Source organism: Polypterus senegalus, chromosome 13 (assembly GCF_016835505.1).
Source record: "Polypterus senegalus isolate Bchr_013 chromosome 13, ASM1683550v1, whole genome shotgun sequence".
Lineage (NCBI taxonomy): Eukaryota > Metazoa > Chordata > Cladistia > Polypteriformes > Polypteridae > Polypterus > Polypterus senegalus.
In genome coordinates this window covers 950460-975928 of record NC_053166.1, presented here as the reverse complement: position 1 = coordinate 975928, position 25469 = coordinate 950460, and the positions used below count along the sequence as shown (strand labels likewise).

The 25469-nt window shown below is 47.0% G+C and overlaps 1 protein-coding gene across 2 annotated transcripts in view; it reads left to right on the top strand.

Moving 5' to 3' along the window:
- exd3 (exonuclease 3'-5' domain containing 3) overlaps positions 1 to 25469 on the top strand; it is a 135796-nt gene that overhangs the window by 36421 nt on the left and 73906 nt on the right. For both annotated transcript variants that reach the window (XM_039774450.1, XM_039774451.1), the window contains exons 7-16: positions 2581 to 2684; positions 6002 to 6075; positions 7174 to 7212; positions 8574 to 8734; positions 11308 to 11464; positions 14427 to 14628; positions 15447 to 15556; positions 18802 to 18982; positions 19105 to 19253; positions 24683 to 24847. In XM_039774450.1, coding sequence (XP_039630384.1) covers positions 2581 to 2684; positions 6002 to 6075; positions 7174 to 7212; positions 8574 to 8734; positions 11308 to 11464; positions 14427 to 14628; positions 15447 to 15556; positions 18802 to 18982; positions 19105 to 19253; positions 24683 to 24847 — 1342 coding nt within the window. The remainder of the gene's footprint in view (positions 1 to 2580; positions 2685 to 6001; positions 6076 to 7173; positions 7213 to 8573; positions 8735 to 11307; positions 11465 to 14426; positions 14629 to 15446; positions 15557 to 18801; positions 18983 to 19104; positions 19254 to 24682; positions 24848 to 25469) is intronic.

Below are 25469 nucleotides of genomic sequence, written 5' to 3'. Positions count from 1 at the left end.
TTCTGAACTGTAGCTGTGATGTCTTCCACTTGGATGTTAGAGATGGCATTGAGGAAGTAAAGCTGGAAAAAATACCAGTTTGTGTGTTTACATGTAAGGCTGTAAAGCAAATAAAATGGGAATATTTCGAAAGGGGGGATTCATTTTTATACCCACTGTATATACTGCAGGTAGAGGTAGTTTTGAGACACAAATATTAATTTTCACAAAGTTTGCTTTGAAACTTCTGAACTGCTTGTAGTTCTACTTCAGTCTACCAGAGAAATATCTGACAGAAAGATTTAAAAACACTGAAGCAGCAGACTTGGTGAACACCAACACTGGGGTCCTTCTCAGACTGTACAGTGGCAGCCATGCATACCACCTACACTCCTCACCCACCTGAAGCTAAGCAAGTTTAGGCCTGACCAGGTCTCGGATGGGAGACCATCTGGGAAAAACTTGGGTGGCTGCTGGAAGATGTGTTGGTGAGGCCTGCAGGGGGCGCTTACTCTGTGCTCTCTCTGTGTGGATCTGAAGGGGGTACTGCTGTATAAAAATGTCATCGTCCTTCGGAGGAGACATCAAACCGAGGTGCTGACTCTCTGTGGTCGATGTAAAAGATCCTTGGGTATCCTTTAGTAAAGATATCCTGGCTAAATCGCCCACCATGACCGGGTCATTCTGGACCCCCTAATCATCCCCTGTCTCTAACAGTGTCTCTCTCTCACCACTTCACTGCCTCATCAGCTCATGTGTGGTCAGTGTGTAGTAAATTGCTGCCATCACATTATCCAGGTGGGCGTTGCACATTTGTGATTGCCCACAAACATTGTGAAAAAGCGCTCTATAAATGTAAAGAATTATTATTATTGTTATGGTAAATTCAGCACTGAAGCAGGTAACTGATTTGATAGTTTATGAAGGGCGATGGTGGGAGTGGGCGGGTCTGGGAGGACGGGCACCGGTGATGATGTCAGTGAAGGCGGCGCGTCAATCATGCGGTCTGCAGAGAGAGAGAGAGAGAGAGGATCAGAGAACAGCGCCATCCCCTGCCTCGGCGGGTAATTACATTTACTGGAGTCCTTAGCTGTCCCCCAGCTTTTCAACTGGGTTTATTTCATATAGCGCCTTTCATTTTGTGCCACATGTCCAAGTATACTAGCAAATGGGCATTTTAATGGAAATGATGCTTTACATTGGGAGAGCAGTAGTAGAGTGTTGTCCCCTGTTAGCCATTATGGATACAATGAGAAGTCAAGCAAATTGACAACTTTTATTGGCTAACTAATATTTATTTTATATTTTATTTAGTTATTTTATATTTGTTAATACTTAAATTATTTTTTATTTTTATTTATTAATATTGTATTCAGTTGTTTTTATATATTAATATTTACTTAATTTTTATTAGCATTTATTTTACTTATTTATTTACTTTTTATGTAGTAATATTTAGTTTTTATTTATTAACATTTATTTTATATATTTACTTTTTATTTTATTTATTTTTATGTAATGGATTGATGGATATTTTTATGTATTAATATTTTAGTAATGAATTTTGTATTTATTAACATTTGTTTTATTTATTTATTTTTTATGTATTAATATTTATTTTACTTAAATAAAGATAAAGATTTTGCCAAATCAATATGCAGACAACAATGTTGGATGATCCGCTGTGGCAACAGGAGCAGCCAAAAGAAGATGATTTTCTATTTTATTAAATAATTTATTCATTTCTTATTTATTCCTATTTTATTTTTTATTTATTAATATTTTAATTATTTTCTATTTTAATTTTTTATTTATTAGTTTTTGTTTATTTATTTTTGTTTAATTTATTAATATTGATTTTACTTATTTTCTATTTTATTTATTTATCATTTTTATTTATTGGTTTATTATTAGCCAATTAAACGTGTCATTTTTCTTGACTTCTCATTGCATAGGGAGTGCAGTGAATGGATTTCAGTATATAGCGCCTTTCACCTTACGCTATGTCATAAAATGTTCTGTAGACTTTAGAATTTATTTTACATCAACTATCATGATGCTCGTGGTCACAGATGCTTATTTTCAAAGAATGGAGTGCGTAACGAGTGTAGGCGCTCCTTACTTTTCAGTGGTGTGTAATATAGCGCCTTTTGTTGTCAGCTACCTGCCATCATATATTAGAAAACGGGCGGCGCCTTTGGTAGAGAGCACAGACCAGGTGCTGTGAAAAGCAGGCAGAGTCATTTGGTTGGTCCATCAAAGTGATGTTGCTGCTGTCCCTTGGACCCTGTAATATAGCGCCTTTCATACTGAACACCCCTGCAATGCCCTAAACACTCGGTTAATATAGCAGTTGTCACGGTGAGTGCTGTCATATTGTGATTTTCAGGAGCCGCTGTCCGCTGACTCCATAATAGGTGCAGTCCCTAAGTGCTTCATGGTGCCTTTCATGGTGAAGGCTTTTGAAGTCCTGCGAGAAGCAAGCAGTCTCCGTTATGTAGCACATTACACTGAGGGGGTAATGCAGCCATCCCTCTTGGGTCTCCTTTGCCAGCTGAAGCCCCGGTGCCCCCTTTGACCGTGTGTGTCTTTGTCTTGCAGCCAGTATCCCGGACCTTCCTCATCCCTGAGGACAAGCCGCCTGAACCCCAGCGTGCTGAGGAAGCAGGTGTTCCGCCTCATGGAGCGCCTCAAGGTGGACGCAGGTCAGACGCCCGTGGCGTTTTTTTTTCGTTTTTCTTTTTGTTTGTCATTCGTCGGGTGGCGGGTTGATGGCAGCCGAAACACGGAGTACGTGTGGGATGACACAACAGGTACTTTTTTTGCAATTGCCGGACATGTTTATGTAACATAATAACATTTCAGAGGAGACGAAGAATTGAATGAAGTCTTCAAACTGGCCTTGAGCCTCACTGGCGCCCCCTCCTGGCTTTCCAGCCACCTAGCGCCCTTGGATTAGGTGGGTGTCAATTAGTTATATTAAGTTTATAAGTAAAAGGTCATTCTTGTAGAGTAAGTCATGCATTTGGACATGTGTGTGTGCGCATCGTTGACAGTAGAGGGCACTATTCGGCCATCCCCAAGTCTAAAATGAACAGAAGGAGCAGCAGACAAAAACAAAAAAACAAAAAAAAACGAACAGACAACAAAACTCTGCTGCCTTTCTGGACCTCCTTACACAAGTGGGTCACGTCTGGGGGCTGGCAGGCTGGCTGTCCCACTCCCAGCCTTACTATGTCCATCTTCTTCTCTTCTTCTTTCATTGTATCTCTCAGAGCAGCTGACTCACCTCCCAACTTCAAGTTCACTGCCTGGCACACTGTTGGGGGTAGCTGGAAGCCCTGGCATTTCATCTAGTGGCCCATGCCATTCAGAGTGCCATCTTAATTCTTTTAAGAACCAGTAGCCGATGCCCACTCCTGTATATATTATATATAATATAGAAGACCCCCATGCTGCCCTCTAGTATCCACCCCCCACCATTGGACACTTTGCATATTCTCCCCTCGTGCCCCCCAGCTTTCTTATTTGTCCACCCTAGTTGGTCAACTGCCCTCCCAAATTTTCGGGGTACTGGAGTAAAGGTTTTTACAAGCAGATGTAATTCCTGATGCCAGGCTACTTTAGATGCCACTCCACTCACAGCAGTGCCCTTATTCTAATCCAAGATGGTAGGGGTTGACAAAGGACACTTTATCACACCCTGCAGAATTATTAGCACATGGAATTCCCAAACCAGCTCCATGCATTTCATATGGGGGGCAATAGCGGGTACAAGGTGGGTGCCAGTCTATGGTGGGGGCCCAGACAGCCACACGCTCACCTTAAAAGTCACTCACTTCATCAAAAGTGCCAAATATCTGGAGTAGCACCCGGGATTTTCATTTTTGCATATTTATGAATTTTATGCAAATCTTTGACTCTGTTTTGCTTAATTGCATTCTGATTTCTGGTGTCCCACTGAAGAACGTCTCAGATTTGGATCCCCAGAGGCCTCTCTTTACAGTAGGCACTGAGCTCTTTACTGGTAACATTACATGCCAGCCTGGATGTCCCGCTTTACTTGTCACAAGTGAAAAAGGGAGCAGCGCTTAGGTCTGAAGGTAGGCTAGCAAAACAGACCGGGCTGTGGATGGGTGGGTGAGTGGGCCAGTTGCCCTCGACAGAGTGGCTGCTCTCTCTGATACTCGCACACTACGGAAGTTTCATGCCATGCATTATGGCTGGCACTCTTTCACTCTCTGATATTCCTGTCAAGGCGCTATATAAAGAGCAGCTTCATTAATAACTGGCCAAGGACGAGTTGGCAAGCCTTCACCCTTCCAGGCAGCCAATGACCTGGTGAAACCTCATATAGCGCTTTTGACAGTGAGCACCTATAGTACAGTATGTGTGCCACCAGGAATCATACATCAGAAGAACATCCAAGTGAGAACTGGGACCTGGCACCACCTGGGGGTGGTCTTGAACCCAGGGTGTAAGAACCCAACACTAATCAGTGGGCCACCTTTCTATAAAGCCATGAATTTGAAAAGTACCAAGAAATGTGCACAATAAGGACCCTTTGGGCGCATCCCTCATACACTAGCCTCCCCAAGGTGGCAGACCCCTCACTAAGGTGGCCATGTTTGGGCGCGTTGTGCATTGCATTGCATTATATGGTGCATAATTAAAGCACTGAAGAAAGGCATTATATAGCGCCTTTCACCATAAGGGTCCAGCACAGTATGTTTCCAGGGCACCCCTCACACTCAATCTGGTGTTGGGGCTCATCTCAGAGTGGTGTGTTGGCATCACAAAATTTATTGTGCATAATTAAAAGCACTACAGAAGGGAGTCATATAGCGCCTTTCATGATAGCCCCAACATGAAGTGCTTTACTTGGATTCTTTGGGGGGGGGGGTTACCCCTAACACGAGACCTTCTCCAAGCTAATAGCAGGCCCCTGTCTTTGTGCTTTTCTATTTCACACTTGGCAAGTTGACACACATTGCTTGGCAGTTGGCATTATCAAAAACCCTAAAAGCAATGTGGAAAAGCTTTATATAGCGCCTTTCACGATACAGTCCAACCGAAAGTGTTGTACTAGAGTTGAATTTGGGGGGCATGACCATCGCCAAGCTGGCATCTCAGACTAGGCTTGATGCCTGGCAGACACCACATTGCAGTTGGTATTATCGCCACCTTGTAAACTGTGCTTCATTAAAGTACTGCAGAGAGGCTATATAGCGCCTTTCATGGTAAATTCAGACACAGATTGTTTTACTGGAGTGAATTTAGGGGCATCCCTCACCAAGCTGGTGGGAAGTAACTGCATGTTGGCACACTTTGCATTTAAGATGGCATTGATACAAACTGTTGCATTGTTAAGGCACTGCTTTATATAGCGCCTTTCACGATACACTCCGCCATAAATTGCTTTGCTGGTTTAACCCTTTGATGGTATCCCTTCTGTGTTCTTGCTGCCTTACGTCACATACTTCATGAATTGTTTGGGGTCTGATTAACATTTAAGTATATAGCGTCTTTTGTGGTAAGTATGAGGCACACCACCCTGGCACAGTTTGGACTGTTAAGGTGTTTTATAGTGCCTTGCCATGCCCTAAAGAGCATATTGGAGGCTTGGCCACCACAAGCTACCTCATCATCCAAACCTCCAGTGGCTTCCCAGCTCTTGCCAGAAGAGGGCACCGTTTGGTCAGCATTGTAGCGGGCCTGCCGCAGACCTGCTGATGGTCCGGTGTCTCCCCCGTTAGGGGGTAGGGGATTGTCATTTCACACTGCCGGCCCCATGAAAGTCTCCCACTCGGCGGCTCTCATCCTGTTTTGCGCCCTTTAGCACTTTTTATGTCAATGGCTGAAGATGTTCTTCATTTTCTTACACACTTGAGATCAAAGGACTGGTGACAGAATTTTAGCGGCTGGATCTGTAGAAGGGGTTGGGGGAGTAGGGCGGGGTCTTGTGAATCTCAATGTGCCGTGCTCTGAGACCTCCTAACCTGCACCCCTTCTCTTGTTGCAGCCTTTTGCCCAAATGTCGTGGCCCAGAGACGCCTGGCATCGCTGAGCTTCCTCATGTATAAACGCTTTGTGGAGGTAGGAGCCTAGCGTGTGCAGATCCCTTAACATGCTGGGGGGGGTCCTGGCGGGGGTGTGTGTGTGTGTTGGAGCGCAAGGTGAAGGTGCCGGTTTGGGTGCAGGTGATAAGGGGGCATCTTGGAGGGTCTATATAATAGATAGATATGAAAGGCACAGTATAATATTTAAATATAGATGTGAAAGGCACTATATGATAGATATATAATAAAAGAGTGTGGTAGATGACATATGAAAGGCGCCATTTATAATGTGGTAACAGAATTAGATATGAGGGTTGTGCTAATATTTTATAGATAGAAAATGAAAGGCATTATATAATATTGTGAAAAACTTTGCATTGCCGTTTATTATGTATAATCTGTTTTATATTAAGTAGTACATTTCTTCCATCATGTGTTAGATATGTAGGCACTGTAAAATGTTTGTGAAAGGCGCTATATAATTTGGTGATGGATAGTAAGTACAGCACAGCATAGCATATCTTGTGATTTATTCAGTTGAAGGCTGAGGGGGTCTCTTCGCGTGCCCCCAGTGTAAGAGTACATGCGTTTCAGTCAGGTGCTTTTAGTTCAGCAGTATGGCTGATTGATATGAAAGGCGATATAAATAACAAGCATAGGCAGATTGATAGAAAGGTCATTATATAATAAATGTAGACCTAAGCATAACTGAAAGGCGCTGTGTAATATCGTGCTTGATTAGTTATGAAAGGCACTATATAATGTTGACCTGTGGCTCTCTCAGTGGGGGGCTCCACTCTTTCCACCCTCGGCTTCACTCGGCTGCTGGCCTTGTCTCTTGTGTATTTATGGGTGATGTCAGGCTCAGTCTGTAGGAGGCACTGCTGCAGACACCGGCAGAGGGAGTTTGGGTCTTTCATGAATTCTTGTCACTGGAGTGGCCTTCGGTGCGGTAGGAGACGTTCTGATGCCCCACGGGCATGTGACATTCCTACTGTGCCCCTACAAAGTGGATGAAATCGGGCGGGCGGCACTTGTCTGGCTCATTCGGGCGTTGGGGACTGGTTGAGCGGGTTAATTCACATTGGCGGATTGCGACTTGCCCTTCTCACTGATGCCTATCTCTTCTTTCTAGAAAAGCATGTCTGAGGAGGACTGGCAGGACCACGTTCAGGTAGGTGCAACTCAGTATGGCAAGTGGCCGATCACAGAGTGCCACGCAAAGTCGAGCTGCTTCCATATACTTGATGGTTTTTAGTGATGGTTGCTCTAATGCCAGGCTGTGTGCTCTGTGACCGCCGTGCCCGTTTTAAACTTATATGGCCTTCCCCCCTTATCATGTGTTCCCATCATGTTTCTGGCTGACTGGTTGGCACCTGCACACCTGATTCACTTGTCGTGTCACTCGCCCGGATTCCTGCCCAGCCAGTATGACGGGCTCCGTGCAGTGGGGCAGGGTGGAAGGTGCCCCCTTGAGGGCAGAATTCCTAATCTCAAGCACTTTCATTGGCAGCACATCTGCCAGGCAGCAGCTGCCGTTTGTCATTTGGATGTCCACCAGTGGTCAGACCCTGTTTGGGACCTTGGACAGCAGTGGCTTGATAAGCTGATGGGCTCTCCTGCCATGTCACAGAGAAGCAGAGATCCAGGGCTTCCTGCCTGGAGGTGGTGTGGCCATTATATGTGGATGGGCATCGGGGGCCGGCATGACGTATATGTAAAGTCAGTGGGGTGGGACAGCAGCCTATTTATATAGTGCCTTTTAAAGTGTGGGTCACAACAGTAAGACCAGTTGTCCCCCAAAAAAATTAGGACCCTGCCAGAGGACTGCCTGAGGTCCTACCAGTAATGGCACCTGTGACCCAGTAAGGGTGCTCTTGGGCCTTCCCTGACCAAAGTAACAACACATTTAAAGATGAAGTACGGGAGTAACGCAAGCATCCAGGGAAAGACATAGAAATAAATAAGAATCCCTGATGAGTGGACCCCTGTGGGCACACCAGCTTCTCTCTGGTCATTCTGCCGGTCGCCAGTTGAGCTCTTACACCTCTCCGCATTGGTCATCTGGCCAGAAGGAGCTCTTAAGCTGTCATCAGGGTCCACTCCCTCTGGCCCGAGGATGACCCTGCAGTCCTGTGCCACAGTCCTTGTGTAAAACACACGAGGGGTCACCTGTCCTGTAACCTGCCAACTTGCCACCCGCTCTCAGCCTAGAATTCTCTAGAAGTATGATAGCATGTTCTACCACCCTGGGATGGTCTTTGGTTTATACTCTTTATAGTGCTCTGACAGGACGAGCGAGGTGCTGCATTTTATGAGCATGACATAGTAGAGGAGGAGCATCGCTCACATAATCCATCCACGTATAGCGCCTTTCATAGTCCACCCAGTGACACAGTGATGCTTGCACTGAGAGGATTTAGATAACGGTGCCGAAATTCACAACAACCCGTCTTTATACAGCAGAGCAGTGAACCCCCGATGAGTTAGCGTGAGGAGTGCCAGGCATCTGAAGAGTCTGTTTGTGTGTTTCAGAGCACCATGGGCGACGACCGGGAACTCCAGCAGCAGCTTATCCACCTCCTGGTGCGCTACAGTGACCTGAGGACGGCCGCTCGGTGGGCATCTCGCTACGCTGTGCCCAAGGAGCTCCTGCCCCTGGGTGTGGACAACTTTCTGGAGGGTGCACAGGCCAGGTTAGAGTGCCTCACCACTGTTTGTGTACCCGTCCTGGTGTTCGCGGTCAGATGTTACACTTCAGTCCAGAGTGGAGCCGCCTGCCTTATATAGCGCCCGCCATGCTCATCTCAGTGATGCTCACAGATACTGAGCCACATGCATACTGGCATCGCTTTGCTCAGTTTGGTCATCACCCAGTAATGTAGGTGGACCACCTGGCACAGCTGGCACTGTCCTTGGACTCAGTTCTAGGCATAGAGAAAATAACACCTGCCACTTCATTTATGCACATTGGACAGGGCACCACTGTGCCAGCCTGTCTGTGTGAGACTTTAGTTCAATATGTGTTTGTATACACTCATATGAACACACACACATATATATATATACATACATATTATTTATGAGTGTGTATATATACTGTATATATATATATATATATATATAATATGCATGTATTTGTTTGTGTGCATATATAAATAAATAAAAAATATGTATACATACATACACACACCCTTACTTACATATGCTGTGTTATATATAAATACATAGCATTTATGTATTTATATATAACACAGCATATGTAAGTAAGGGTGTGTGTATGTATGTATACATATTTTTTTATAATAATACATATTATTTTATATGTACACACACACATAAATATACACAAACTGTGTGTGTATATATATATATAAAATACTGTATACACACATATATATGTAATATATAAAATATTTCTGTTTATATTATATACTGTACAGTTTGAATGTGAAATGTTTGTAATGTATATAATATACATTTATGTAAAATGAGTTTGTTTTTATGGTGCCTTTAAAGGGCAGATTTTTGACATTCAGCCCCTCTTATATGGCGCCCTCTACAGCCTACAGGGAGCAACAATGGAAAGCTCTGAAGCAGTCAGTTTTTTTTTTTTTTTTTTATATAGCGCCTTTCCTGCCAAGCACACTGATGATTTTGAATTTCTTTCAAGTTGGCGCAGTGTTCAGCACTGCCACCCACTCCCTGCCCAATTATAGTTTTCTTGTTCCTGTGTAAGCCAGTTGGCATCTCTTAAGCTGGCACTGCATAGGAGTTGGCCCTGTCGCGGGTTGCCATCCACAATTTGATTTTGCCCTGAGCTCAGTGCCAGGGATGTTATTTGCAAAGAATTTTTTTACAGGGAGCGCAGGGTCACCTGGCATCTTTTGAGAGAGGCGTCACATTTGAGAGGGCTGCTGGTTTTGTCCCACTTCAGATGCCATTAAAGCTCATGAAGCTGCTGAATGTGTCAGCTCTTCACGTCATTTACACCTTTGCACCCTTCTTAGCGTCTCTTACCCACTGGACTCTTCCATTAACCCACCTGTTCTGTTTGGGGTCATGGAGAGTCATAGTCTGTCTTGGCAGGAATTGGTGCAATGCAGATCCAGTCCTAGATGGGCCGCAAGTCCTTCGGTGGGCACACTCTCTCCACCAGGTCAATTTAGTCACTATTTAACCCAGGTGGTGAACGGAGTGGGTTTGAATCTGTGACTTGGTGAGGCAGCATCAATGACTGGAGCCCCTCATAATTTGAACTGTTTCCTCGAATCTGGGTGGGTTCCCTCCGTTCCCTCCCACAGTCCAAAGACGTGCAGGTTGGGTGCATTGGCAATGCTAAATTGCCCCCTTGATGTGTGTCTGTGTGTTCACTTTGTAATGGACGGGTGCCCGCTCCAGCAGTTGTTCCTGCCTTGTGCCCCAATAGATGACAGTTTCTCTTGCAACTCATCTCAGGTTGAAGTGGCTTTGGAAAACGGCTGGCTGGAAGGATGGACAAGGGGCCTCAGTAATCCGTCCAGTTCCCCTCTCCCTGTTGTACAGGAGCCAACACTGGATGAGATGCCAGTCTACTAATGCAGTTTTAGAAAAGTCCCATGAACGTCAAGCCCCTGTTGCATATTCGAGGAGACCTGCAGGTGGGATGGCCAGCAGGAGGCTCTGTCCTCCCGACTTTATGCTGGTGCACAGCAGCGCCCCCTACCTGACATGCACTCGTCTACCCCCTCAGACTGCAGTGCCATTTGGGTGATGTGGTGCCACACGTTTGATTTATTTGTCAAGCCGGTTTGGCAGGTGAAATGGAATCCCTAAAGCCAAGACATTTGGGGGTTTACCCGTGGTCTCTTCCATGTGTCCAGCCCCACCATCTTCGGAGCCTGCTGGGTTGATGCTTGGCAGGCAGTATGCCCATTTGGCCAGGGAATTTGTCCTGGAATTATTTTTGGAGATTTTTTCTGTTTTTTTTTTTGACGTCTCCAGAATTTGGGGTCGGTGGGTCATGCGGAGCCTTTGCTCTTTCATGTATAAAAATAAAGCCATCTGCTGAGAAGGGTGGGCATTCACTTTGACAAATGGACTTCATTTTTCTCCTGGTCTGCACATTTGGGCTAATTGGCCTCATTTCCTCCAAATGGGAACTCGGAGGCCAATGCCCAAAGACCCCCGTCCCCACCAAGTGTGGTTTGGCGCCTCCGTCCATGGGGTCAGCAGCTCAATGCAGACGGCTGCCGTGCTGTGCTCACCCAGTGTGTGTCTTTCCCTTCAGGTCAGAGGCCACCGGTGTACTGAAGGTGGAGGACAGTTGGGGACGCCAAACTGGAATGAGTGAGGACACCCATTACCAGCTTCCTATTGCCCTGGGGGACGTGCACTTAGTGGACACGGCGACTCGGCTGGAGGAATGTCGGGAGGTCCTGCTGAAGGTGGGTGTGAAGTGAAGTCCGTGGCGTGGCGCCCAGGGTCATTTCTGGCAGTGTGAAGCCGTGGTGCCCCCTGTTGGCAGATCATTTAACTCTCATCCAGTGAGTTAGTGGCATCAAAAACATGGGCTGGGACTTTTGGCCAGACGGGCCCACCACAACCTCTGATGTGTGCTTTGCTCATTTAAATCGTTGCCCCTGGTCACTGAACACATTGTCTGCGTCTCCCCCCTCTCATTTGTGAGTGAGATTGACGTTGGGTTGTTGGGGGGATTGTGTGATTTGACAGGAGCACCTGCACTATGGGCAAAGCATGTTGCCCCTCAGTCTTACAGCGTGTGACTTGACAGTGTGCCCCCAAAAATACAATTTAATACACTCTTGTGCTCTGCCTACTGAGCATTTGGTTTTCCAGAGCTGAAGTTCACAGGTACCCTCTATTGCCAAAGTATTGGAGAATCCAAAATCATTGAACTCGGGTGTTCCAATCACTTCCATGGCCACTGGTGTATCAAATCGAGCACCTCGGCATGCAGACTGGAATGGGCCGCTCTCTGGCACCGTCATAGGATGCCCATCTGTGCAAGAAGTCCATTTGTGACTAAATATTCCACGGTCAGCCGTTAGTGGAGGCCATTGGGAACAACAGGGACTCAGCCACCAAGCGGTAGGCCACAGAGCACATGCTGAGGTGTGCAAGAATCCATAGCTACAGACCCCCAAATGCTCCAGAACAGTTCAGTGTAGAGAGAGAGAGGGGGGGAGGGAGAGCTTCAGGGAATGAATGGGGTCTCCCTGGGCGAGTGCAATGCAAAGCGTCAGATGCCATGGTGTAAAGCCCACCATAGACTCGAGAGCAGTGCAGACGTGTCCTCTGGAGTGACGAATCTGATGGACGAGTCTTGGTTTGGCGATCACCATGGGAATGGGCCAAGTGTAAAATGGGTTTATGGTTTTTCAGGGGTTGGGTTTGGCTTGAGCATACAAATCCATATTGGACAATTTTAAGGTTGGGGATGGCAACATGACTGCACTGCACCAGTGGGCACAGCAGGGACTGTGAAGAAATGGAGGAGTGACTTTGGGGTGGGCCGCACAGAGCCTTGACCTCAACTTTGGGATGAATTGTAGTGGAGACCGCCAGGCCTTCTCATCCAACATCCGCGTCTGACCTCACCAATACTCTCCTGGTCACAAATTCCCCTAAACCCACTGCTGCACACCAGAAGAGTTGAAGCTGTTAGAGGGGCAAAGGGTGGGCCGACTCCATATTAAGAATGGGATGTCACTAAAGGTGAGGCAGGCATCCCAATACTTTTGGAAATACGGTGTAGATCATGAGCCGGGTCACTGAGGGAGGCAGCGGTGGGATTTCTTGAGGTACGTTCCATGGTAAGCCCTACTTATAAGTAATTCCAGTTATGTTAGAGGCGGGCCTTCAGAAAGCTGTTGGTTTGAACGTTTAAATCCATATAGTGCCTTTCGCTGTAAATACAGGGTGGCACAGGGACACGGGTAATTTTGGAAGTTGGTGTTGGCGAACCTGGGGGGCGTCGACGGTCGTTTGGGTCGTTTCTCTACTGACAGACTGAGGAAATCGTTTCTCCCTCACACTATGCGACCCTTCAATGTCACCTGGGGGGGGGTAAACGTTAACATTACACAAAGTTATTGTCTGTCATACCTGCATTGTTATCATTTTTTAATTTAATATTGTTCTTATCAGTATGCTGCTGCTGGATTATGTGAATTTCCCCTTGGGATTAATAAAGTATCCATCTATCCTTCCGAAGCCCCTTGCTGTCAGTTATAATGGGAGCGGTGGAGTGGCGCACCACGAGCGAGTGTCCGCTGTGACAGCCTTTTATAAGAATGGTGACAGGGTGACAAAGGGAACTTGGGCGTCATTACCATTTAGGACGTCACGATGGCGATTCCAATACGGGCGCATCATTTCGAAGAAAAAGGTCCAGCCTTACCAAAAAAGAAGTCCCCCCAAGTGGTCTTCAGAGAATATTGAGGGCGGGTCGAGCTGCCATCGTGAGGAACCCCTTGCCGCGCCGTGTGACAACACGCATCAGAATGCTTCACAGAGTTGAAGTTCCACCCCAGCGAACTGCAGATCATGCAGGAACTCAAACCCTTGACCACGTGCCGCGTCGACAGTAAAGTAATCGAGGACGCCGACTTCGTGAACAAGTTGTGGATGTCGGACGAAGCCCGCTTTTGACTTAACCGATAGATTAACAAACAGAATTTCCGTTTACCGGGCAGAGGAAAAGCTTCGCGGCCCTCAGGTGACATGTATGGTGTCATCGCACAGTGTCACAGGCCCTGACTAATCACATCCGATCGGTGGGTTGCCGCGCTTGGCATATTTTGTTGCGGGGAGGCTGCAAAACTTTGCACATCTGAAGAATCGAGAGGACATGCAGTTTGAATGGGACGGGGCCACTTCGTGTACCGCCTGCCTGGCAGCTAATCGACGGCTCGTTCGTTTCGCTCAACGGGTGACGTTCCATGGCCTCCGGTTTGTGATTTGTGGGGACGTCTAAAAAAGCCAAGCGTACCGCACACGTCCTGCTGGACTGAAGAAGTGGAAATCGCTGGCTGGCATTCCTCTTGGCATGCAGGCTGGCAGATTGCGTACGGTGATGTTTTCTTCAAAGCATGAAGTGAGTATTGATTAGCATCGTTAATTTTCAAATCCTGCACAACACATTTCATCAGTAATCGGATTTTCTTTTGTGTTTATTTGTGCATCTGAAATCTCCCTGTGCCACCCTTTACTTACTGTGGGCCGTTTTTCCAGATAAGGTTTGGTCCCAGTGGCCGGAGTTGAATTATGGGGGTGATGGGTGGTCTGCGTCTTACCCCACTGGGGGGCTGCCTAACCTTCCTTTGGGTTCTGTCCCCAGGTTGATGCTGGTGGTCTTTTTTTGTCTTTTTGTCTCTCTCTCTTTAGTCCGACACGACGGTGGGACTGGATATGGAATGGCGTCCGTCCTTTGGTTCTGTGTCCCGACCGCGGGTGTCGCTGATCCAGCTGGCGGTACGAGACGCCGTCTACCTGTTGGATCTCCTGGCGCTGGAACGGGGGGAGCAGACGGCGCAGCTCGTGGGGTTCATGCGAAGCCTCTTCCTGGATTCCAGCATCACCAAACTTGGTACTCCTGACACTTTGGCAACACCCACTCATTTACATTGAATGGACTTAATCTGGTTAATTAGATGGAAACGCAAACCATCCAGCCGCCTGAGGGTCTGTGAACTCCCACTTGCCGATCCCACCGCCCTTCACTTCAGGCGCTTTATGCTTAGGGAATCACAATTGTTGATGTCAGGTCTTCCACCAGAAAGGCCAGAGAGCGCGAGCCTAATTACAGTTGAAGAGAGCAGTAAACATCTGAAGCTGTATATAGTGCCTTTCACGATGAGCTGGAATACGCAACTGTGCAATGGACAGGGTCATGGAGGAGGATTTCTTAAGATACTAAGGCACATCTACCTGCCCGTTTTGTGCTACACTCTACGTATACAGCAGATAATGGGGCTGACTGTAGGGTGAACATTCTGTAAATTATTGCTTTGAAAGGTTCAGTAATCTTATATAGTGCCTTTCAGCGTGAACTCAAAAGTAGTTCTTGAAATAGCCTTCGTTTCAGGACAGAGGTTCACGAAAGGCTGTCTAGGAAATGGCTGCTGATCCCACTCTTTAATGCTCTAGGGAGCCAAATTCAAGTAAGCGACAGGAATTTCACACTTTATAGCGCCTTTCACAATGAGGTGATGGATGGATTTTTTTTTTTTGTTTTATAGTGCCCTTCAAGATAAGCACCAGATGTCCAGGTAGTCATAGACTGGATTGTTGAGGTGGAAAGTAAGCCCCCCAGGACCCCCATTACTAATGATGAGTGTGTGTTTTGGTTCCCTCGAGCTGCGGTTGACCTGATTGTGTGTTTCTCTTTTTCCTCCATTGACGTAGGTTACGGATTGGACGGGGACCTCCGCACCTTTGCTGCTATGTGGCCAGAGCTCCAGGACGACCCCATTAAGCCAGCTGGCATGCTGGACCTCCTTGGAGTTCACAAGAGGGTACAGTACTGTCATCTATGCACACCTGTGTCACTAAATGCATATAGCGCCTTGCAGCCTGCCTCCTTCTAGAACTGTCACCTGTGCACATGTATATCAATAAATGCATATAGCACCTTGCAGCCTGACTTCTCCTAGAACTATTTTCTGTGTAAGCGTATGTCACTAAATGCATATAGTGCCTTGCAGCCTGGCTTTTCCTAGAACTGTCACCTGTGCACATGTATATCACTAAATGTATATAGTGCCTTGCAGCCTGCCTTCTTCTAGAACTGTCACTTGTCCACACATACAGTGGAGGAAATAATTATTTGACCCCTCACTGATTTTGTAAGTTTGTCCAATGACAAAGAAATGAAAAGTCTCAGAACAGTATCATTTCAATGGTAGGTTTATTTCAACAGTGGCAGATTGCACATCAAAAGGAAAATCGAAAAATAACTTTAAATAAAAGATAGAAATTGATTTGCATTTCATTGAGGGAAATAAGTTTTTGAACCCTCTAACAAAAAAGGACTTAATACTTAGTGGAAAAACCCTTGTTTGCAAGCACAGAGGTCAAACGTTTCTTGTAATTGATGACCAAGTTTGCGCACATTTTAGGAGGAATGTTGGTCCACTCCTCTTTGCAGATCATCTCTAAATCCCTAAGGTTTCGAGGCTGTCTCTGTGCTACTCTGAGCTTGAGCTCCCTCCATAGGTTTTCTATTGGATTAAGGTCCGGAGACTGACTAGGCCACTCCATGACCTTAATGTGCTTCTTCTTGAGCCACTCCTTTGTTGCCTTTGCTGTATGTTTTGGGTCATTGTCGTGCTGGAACACCCATCCACGACCCATTTTCAGTTTCCTGGCAGAGGGAAGGAGATTGTCGCTCAGGATTTCACGATACATGGCTCCGTCCATTTTCCCGTTAATGCGATTAAGTTGTCCTGTGCCCTTAGCAGAAAAACACCCCCAAAGCAAAATGTTTCCACCCCCATGCTTGACGGTGGGGACGGTGTTTTGGGGTCATAGGCAGCATTTTTCTTCCTCCAAACACAGCGAGTTGAGTTAATGCCAAAGAGCTCTATTTTGGTCTCATCAGACCACAGCACCTTCTCCCAGTCACTCTCTGAATCATTCAGGTGTTCATTGGCAAACTTCAGACGGGCCTGCACATGTGCCTTCTTGAGCAGGGGACCTTGAGCCCTGCAGGATTTTAATCCATTGCGGTGTAATGTGTTTCCAATGGTTTTCTTGGTGACTGTGGTCCCTGCTAATTTGAGGTCATTAACTAACTCCTCCCGTGTAGTTCTAGGATTCTTTTCACCTTTCTCAGAACCATTGACATCCCACGAGGTGAGATCTTGCGTGGAGCCACAGAGCGAGGTCGATTGATGGTCATTTTGTGCTCCTTCCATTTTCGAACAATCGCACCAACAGTTGTCACCTTCTCTCCCAGCTTCTTGCTAATGGTTTTGTAGCCCATTCCAGCCTTGTGCAGGTCTACAATTTTGTCTCTGACATCCTTGGACAGCTCTTTGGTCTTTCCCATGTTGTAGAGTGTGGAGTCTGCTTGATTGATTGATTCTGTGGACAGGTGTCTTTTATACAGGTGACTAGTTAAGACAGGTGTCCTTAATGAGGGTGACTAATTGAGTAGAAGTGTCTAACCACTCTGTGGGAGCCAGAACTCTTAATGGTTGGTAGGGGTTCAAAAACTTATTTCCCTCAATGAAATGCAAATCAATTTCTATCTTTTATTTAAAGTTATTTTTTCGATTTTCCTTTTGATGTGCAATCTGCCACTGTTGAAATAAACCTACCATTGAAATGATACTGTTCTGAGACTTTTCATTTCTTTGTCATTGGACAAACTTACAAAATCAGTGAGGGGTCAAATAATTATTTCCTCCACTGTATGTCACTAAATGCATATAGTGCCTTGCATCTTGGCTTCTTCTAGAACTGTTTTCTGTGCAATTGTATATCACTAAATACATATATAGCAACTTACAGCCTGGCTTCTTCTAGAACTGTCATCTGTCCACACATACGTCACTAAATGCATATAGCGCCTTGCAGCCTGACTTCTTCTAGAACTATTTTCTGTGTAAATATATGTCACTAAATGCATATAGTGCCTTGCAGCCTGGCTTCTTCTAGAACTGTCACCTGTGCACATGTATATCACTAAATGCATATAGTGTTTTGCACCTTGGCTTCTTCTAGAACTGTCATCTGTCCACATATATGTCACTAAATGCATATAGCACCTTGTAGCCTGCCTCCTTTTAGAACTATTTTCTGTGTAAACGTATGTCACTAAATGCATATAGTGCCTTGCAGCCTGGCTTTTTCTAGAATTGTCACCTGTGCACATGTATATCACTAAATTCATATAGTGCCTTGCAGCCTGGCTTCTTCTAGAACTGTTTTCTGTGCAAATGTATATCACTAAATACATACTGTATACAGCACCTTACAGCCTGGCTTCTTCTAGAACTGTCACCTGTGCACACGTATGTCACTAAATGCATATAGCGCCGTACAGCCCAGCTTCTTCTCTCTCACAGTCATTTTTACATGACTCCTTTCTTTTCCACCCCTAACCCAGAACCCAACCTCCTCCATCTTCAGAATTGCACTGTGTGGCTTGGATTACTTAGGTGAGCTCTTTAAAGTCCTGCTGAGTAGGAAAGGCACTATATATATAACATACCAAATAAATGAAGCTCATGCCCAGCTCAGTCTCGTCAGTCTAACCCCATCACAGTAACTGAACTGACAGCAGCCTCACGCCAAATGTGTTCTGCTCATGACCACCACTAGAGGGCGAAGCCTAAGAAAACGATGGGAACTGTGGTGACCTGCGGACGCCCTGACTGCACACTGCAGTCCTCAAAGCTGCCCAAGTGACCCATCAATGAATAGAACTTAGTGGGGTCAAATCTTTATAGTCTCTTCAGTGATGCCAATGTGTGCCCACTTCTCTGTTGCTGCCTGTTTCAAGGCAGAGGGTCTCCTTTACATAGTGCCTTTCCTCTCCAGTGTCACCACAAGGGCATCACACAGGGTTCTTCATATAGCGTCTCACAGTCTTGTGATTGGGTGTGCCCGTGTTCCTGTGACCTGTCAGCTATGAAGGCACACAGTTGGCACACATATTCGTTTGGTGCCCTGTACCTGCTCCCCCTTTCTCCTGCTCTCCATTCATCCTGGTGTTAGGATCGTCTAACCTGACAGGTGTCCTCTTTGTGTCCAGCTCATGAGAAGCCATGCCCCGGAGCACAGGGCCTGCAAGCCCACATCCAAGGTGGACGGACCACCGGAGAAGGGCCTCAGTCTGCTGGTGCAGTTGGTCCTGGGGAAGCGGCTGAACAAGACGGAGCAGCTGTCCAACTGGGAGAGGCGCCCCCTGCTGCCCGAACAGGTGCGCTATGCAGGTGAGCGGAGTGAGCCTCCTCGGGTCCCCTTGGGCTTTTGTCCCAGAACATCACTGTCATGTTTGTTCTTGCTCGTCCTCCCTCATGTCTAAGTGGTCACCTTTGTGCTTTCTACTTTGCAGCCATCGATGCCTACTGCCTGCTGGACGTGTACCACAAGCTGTCCCAGGAGTCCCCGTTGATGGAGGGCCTGTGCCAACTTGCTACCAGTCCCAGTGTGGGGGAGAAGGACATCAAGAGGAAGCCAAAGCAGAGTGGTGCCCCTGAGCAGGTGAGGTGGCTAGCACATGTGCCCAGTGACTTAGGTTCTGGCATCTTTGTCGGGTGACCTCGACAGCTGGCAGAGAAAGGCACTTTATTTGCTTATTGTGCCCTCTGACCAGTAGTGGAAGTGAGCAGTAGGACTATAACACTATATAGCGCCTTTCATGATGAGCGCTGGCTTTCCAGAGCTGAGGTGTGCAGGAGGATAGATAGATAGATAGATAGATAGATAGATACTTTATAATTCACACACTCCAACAGCAGCATACTGATAAAGAACAATATTAAATTAAAGAGTGATAACAATGCAGGTATAACAGACAATAACTTTGTATAATGTTAACGTTTACCCCCCCGGTGGAATTGAAGAGTCACATAGTGTGGGGTCTCCTCAGTCTGTCAGTGGAGCAGGATGGTGACAGCAGTCTGTGGCTGAAGCTGCTCCTCTGTCTGGAGATGATCCTGTTCAGTGGACTCTCCATGATTGACAGGAGTCTGCTCAGCGCCCGTCGCTCTGCCACGGATGTCAAACTGTCCAGCTCCGTGCCTACAATACAGCCTGCCTTCCTCACCAGTTTGTCCAGGCGTGAGGCGTCCCTCTTCTTTATGCTGCCTCCCCAGCACACCTACCGCATAGAAGAGGACACTCACCACAACCGTCTGGTAGAACATCTGCAGCATCTTATTGCAGATGTTGAAGGATGCCAACCTTCTAAGAAAGTATAGTCGGCTCTGTCCTCTCTTGCACAGATCATCAGTATTGGCAGTCCAGTCCAGTTTATCATCCAGCTGCACTCCCAGGTATGTATAGGTCTTCACCTTCTGCACAGTCACCTCTGATAATCACAGGGTCCATGAGGGGCCTGGTCCTCCTAAAACCCACCACCAGCTCCTTGGTTTTGCTGGTGTTCAGGTGTAGGTGGTTTGAGTCGCACCATTTAACAAAGTCCTTGATTAGGTTCCTATACTCCTCCTCCTCCTGGCCACTCCATGATGCAGCCCACCATAGCAGTGTCGTCAGTGAACTTTTGCACGTGGCAGGACTCCGAGTTTTATTAGAAGTCCGATGTATGTTGGCTGAACAGGACCGGAGAAAGTCCAGTCCCCTGCGGCTCCTGTGCTGCTGACCACAATGTCAGACCTGCAGTTCCCGAGACGCACATACTGAGGTCTGTCTGTAAGAGAGTCCACTGATGCCACCAGGTGTGAATCTACTCCCATCTCAGTCAGCTTGTCCCTAAGGAGCAGAGGTTGGATGGTGTTAAAGGTGCTAGAGAAGTCCAGAAACATCATTCTTACAGCACCATTGCCTCTGTCCAAGTGGGAGATGGATCAGTGTAGCATATAGATGATGGCAGAATAGCAGGCAGGACCATTGGGGGGCGGCGGGGGGGTGTCGGGCAGTGGTGGGATTTTTAGGAAGTACTGAAGCTCATCTTTACAATGCATGTCATACTGGAGTAGAGTCATAAATGTTGGGGTCTGCAAGCAGCGAGTCACTGCTTTGAAGTTTCAATCTATAAATCGCCTTTCACAGCGAACATTAAGGCAGTTACTCAAAATAATTTTTTCACATCAGGCCGGGGGGCTCTAAGGGGCTGTCGAGGGAAGAAGCAGTGGTGACTTTTTAATGCTGTAGGGGGAGCCAAGTTCAAACAAGCAATAAGACTTTTAAACTGTATAGCGCCTTTCATGGTGGTCACTGGGCTGAATTGTAGGAGGTTAATCGACGGGGCCATTGAGGGGGGCAGCGGTGGGATTTTATGTATTTATTTATTTTTAAATATTGAAGGCTTATTCCTACCATACCTTTCTTGGTAAACTCCATCTATAGAGCTGTGCAGTAATTCTACCGATTAGCATTCTGAGGGGCACTGTTTGTATACATTTAAGTAAGCTGCCATGCTCTATATAGCGCCTTTCACTGTCAACGCTCAGGTGGTTTCTCACATTGTTTTGAAGGTTGTCAAGGATAAAGTTGATGAGCCACAGCATGAAGTTATGGGAAAGAGTAGTGGAAGCTTTGGTTAAGAAGGGAGGTGATGATCAGCAAGCAGAAATGTGGGGTCAGGTCAGGAAAAACCACTGGAGATGTGATGTTTGCTCTGAGGGTCTGTGACGATGTGAGTTCTGGCTCCACGCTCCCTTGGCTGTTTGGGAACCCTTGAACCCAACACCGTCAATAATGTTGCCAAGTGAGCTAGTCAATGGAGGCAAATTACTGAGCAAGGGGAAGGTAGAAAGTGCCAAAGTGCTTTTATTAAAAACCAACAACAACAGTGTTCAAATAAATAGTGCAGTTCTTCACAGTTCTTCATTAAATAAATAATCCATAAAAAGAACACGTGGAGGTTAAAAATCAATAAATAGAAAAAAAACACATCCTTAAAAACGAGAGGTTAAAATCTTCTTTAGGAAGCAGTCTTAAAAACCAACAACAAATCCGGTGCTCTTCTGTTAGCATCTCACCTGCTTATCCCATTTGGGCCAAGCAGCAGGCAAGACGCTCTCTGCAGCTGCCCTCCTACAACACCCCCGAGATTGGAGACCTCCCGATCCCTGGCTTCGGTCTGGCACTCATCCCAGTCCCCGAGACTTGATGTCCACCAATGACCAGGACGCTCACATTGGGGACTCCACCACCAAGCCTCCCGACTTCCGCTGCCTTTCCGCGGCTTCTCTGCGGCCCGTCGCTTTCACCTGATCACTCCCGCTACATGGTCGCTCAGCGGGAGCAACCTCAACTCAAACACCTGGGTGTCGGCCTAACACCCAGCTTCCTCGCAGCTGCCCACGAGCGCTCGATCGCGCGCTCACCACACTCACGCACCGCCTGCTTCCTCTCCTGCTCCCGGTAACCTCCGTCCTCTCCTTTCCTTTTTTTCTCTCTCCATTTCTTTTTTTTTTACACCGAACGTTTCTTTCCTTTTCTCATCTCGTTCTTATTTTCATCCCTCCACACCGACTCGCGCCTCTTTTTTAAAACGTGAGGGGCCATCACAGCTGTAGCATTAGCCACGGGAGCAATCACAAATGTGGGCAGTTCCTCACCTGTGCACACGGTGAGAAACGCCCACATCGACGACTGCCCGCGGCTCGCTACAACAACGCCCCCTCACGAAGCCGCCTCGGGTGCGGTGATTATCTATTTAAAATGAATGGCCTTTTCTCAACGAGCTGTGGACCCATAACACCACAGGGTCTCGATGGAGAAGTAGAGAGAAGGCCAGCAGGAGTCGCCTTGTGTCTTTGTGGACCTGGAGAAAGCAAATGACAGGGTGACCAGAGAGGAGCTCTGGTATTGAATGAGGAAGTTGGGAGTGGCAGAGAAGTATGTGAGAGCAGGACAGGATATGAACGAGGGCAGTGCGACAGCAGTGGGGTCTGTGGGAGGACTGACGGATATTAGAGCATTAGAACACTCTGGACGAGAACGGGCCATTCAGCCCCACAAAGCTCGCCAGTCCTTTCTTCCAAAAAAACCATCAAGTCGAGTTCTGAAAGTCCTAACGTCTTACTGTCTACCACACTACTTGGTCGCTTATTCCAAGTGTCTCTCGTTCTCTGTGTAAAGAAAAACCTCCTAATGTTTGTATGACATTTACGCTTAGCAAGTTTCCAAATGTGTCCCCTTGTTCTTGATGAACTCATTTTAATGTCACCGTCTCGATCCACTGTACTAATTCCCTTCATAATTTTAAACACTTCAATCAGGTCACCTCTTAATCTCCCTCTTCTTAAACTGTAAAGGCTCAGCTCTTTTAATCTTTCATCATAACTCATCCCCTGTAGCCCTGGACTCAGCCTCATCACCTTTTTCTGGACCTTCTCTTGTGCTGCTGTGTCCTTTATGTAGTCTGGAGACCAAAACTGCACCCAGGACTCCAGATGAAGCCTCACCAGTGTGTTATAAAGCCTGAGCAGAACCTCCTGTGACTCGTACTCCGCACATCAAGGCGCTATATAACCTGACATTGTGTTAGCCTTCTTAATGGCCTCTGCACACTGTCTGGAAGTCGATAGCTTAGAGTCCACTGCGACTCCTGAATTCTTCCCATGCGGTGGACTTTCGAATTCATCTCATTTTAAAGTCACCATCTTGATCTATTGGACTAATTCCCTTCATCATTTCACTCACTTCACTCCTGTCTCCTCTTCATCTCTGTAAAACATCAGCTCTTTTAATATTTTCCCCTGTCACCCTGCACTCAGCCCGAGTTGTTCTCCTCTGGACCTTCTCTAGTGCTGTTATGTCCTTTTGTAGCTGCACACAGGACTCCATATGAAGCCTCACCAGTGTGTTATAAAGCCTGAGCAGAACCTCCTGTGACTTGTACTCCACACGTCAAGGCGCTATATAACCTGACATTCTCTTAGCCTTCTTAATGGCTTCTGAACACTGTCAGGAAGTTGATAGCTCAGAGTCCACTACGACTCCTAAATCTGTTTAAGGTGGAGGTGGGCTTACATCGGGGATTGGGTCTCAGCCCTTTCTTATTTCAAGTGGTGATGGACAAGTTGACAGATGATATTAGACAGGAGTCCCCGTGGACTGTGATGTTAGCTGATGACATTGTGATCTGTAGTGAGAGCAGGGAGCTGGTCAAGGAGACCCTGGAGAGGTGGAGATATGAGAGGAGAAGAATGAAGGTCTGTGGGACCACCAGGACAGAATACATGTGTGTGAACGAGAAAGGGAGGTTAGTTGACTGGTGAGGATGAGGGGAGTTGAGTTGGCGAAAGTTAATGAGGTTAAATACTTGGGAGTAATGGGGAGTGTGGAGGAGAGGTGAAGAAGAGATGGAGTGGCTGGAGAAGAGTGTCAGGAGTGATTTGTGACAGACGGGTTTCGGCAAGGTTGACAGGGAAGGTCTACAAGATGATAGTGAGACCAGCTGTGTTATATGGGCTGGAGAGTGTGGCACAGGAGACGAGAGCTGGAGGTGGTAGAGTTAAAGATGCTAAGATTTGCATTGGGTGTGACGAGGATGGTCAGGATTAGAAATGAGGACATTAGAGGGTCAGCTCAGGTGGGACAAGTGGGAGACAAAGCTAGTGAGGTGAGATGTGTAGAGGAGAGATGCTGGGTATACTGGGAGAAGGGTGCTAAGGATAGAGCTGCCAGGTAAGAGGAGAAGAGAAAGGCCTAAGAGAAGGTTTATGGACAGAGCAAGATGATGAGGACAGGAAGAGATGGTAACAGATGATCTGCTGTGGTGACCCCTAACAGGTGCAGCCGAAAGAAGAAGTAGTTGAAGGTCCAAAGGTGATAAAACCTTTGGCCCCCTTTACCATTAAAGACTTGGTGCAGACCAGCCTCTTTACTGTATATATATATATATATCTATATCTATAGTGCCTTTCATGATAAGGACCGATTCTTCCAGAGCTGAAGTAAGCCATCTCACTGCTTTCTCGTGGTCTCTCCCTTTACAGCCCCCTGTGCCAAGCCCTCAGCTGGCATCCAATGAGCCATTGTGCCCGGGCGAGTTTCGGGTCGTCTGTGACAACATGCTACAAGGTCTAGGCCGCTACCTGCGCTGCGTGGGGGTGGATGTCAAGATCCTGGACAACGAGGATGACCACCGGCAGGCGGCAGAGGTAGGTACCAGGGAGTGGCAAGCAAGGTGAGAGGAGTTGGGACCCACCTGTAGTGATTTGACCTGGAAATGAGAAAAGAAAGCAGAGAAGGAGCTGAGCAGGGCCAGAGGAGGAGGGCAGCTGGGTACACTTGCTTGTTTAAATGCCCATGCTGTGGGCACAGTGCCAGCTACAAAGCATAACTGATGTGTTATTGCTGCTGTGGGTTGTCTAGTGTCCCCGAGTGGTTCACTTGGTCATGTGCTGCTAATGTCCCCCCATATGTCAGTCCGTCCGTCCGTCCGTCCAGGTGTTCACACCATAGTTGACCATGTCCGGTGGCCCATTACTGGCCAGAACTGGAAATAAACCCCCCACTGACCACCAAAGGCCACAAAAACCACCGTTGTGGGTGTGACCAGAAAGTGGAGCTTTGGGTTGGCACTGGACGCTGCTTTATATGCCAGCCTTTGGTGTAGTGACCACTGTGTCTGACCATACAAGTGTAGCAGGGCAGAAGGTTAGGGGAGCATTCCCAGATGGCACGTCTGGCATTTGAAGGCTGATGGCAGTCAGAGCCATGCCAATGATAAAATGGACAGAACTCTGTGGTATGTCGTCAGCCTGTGAAGGCCGTAGGGGG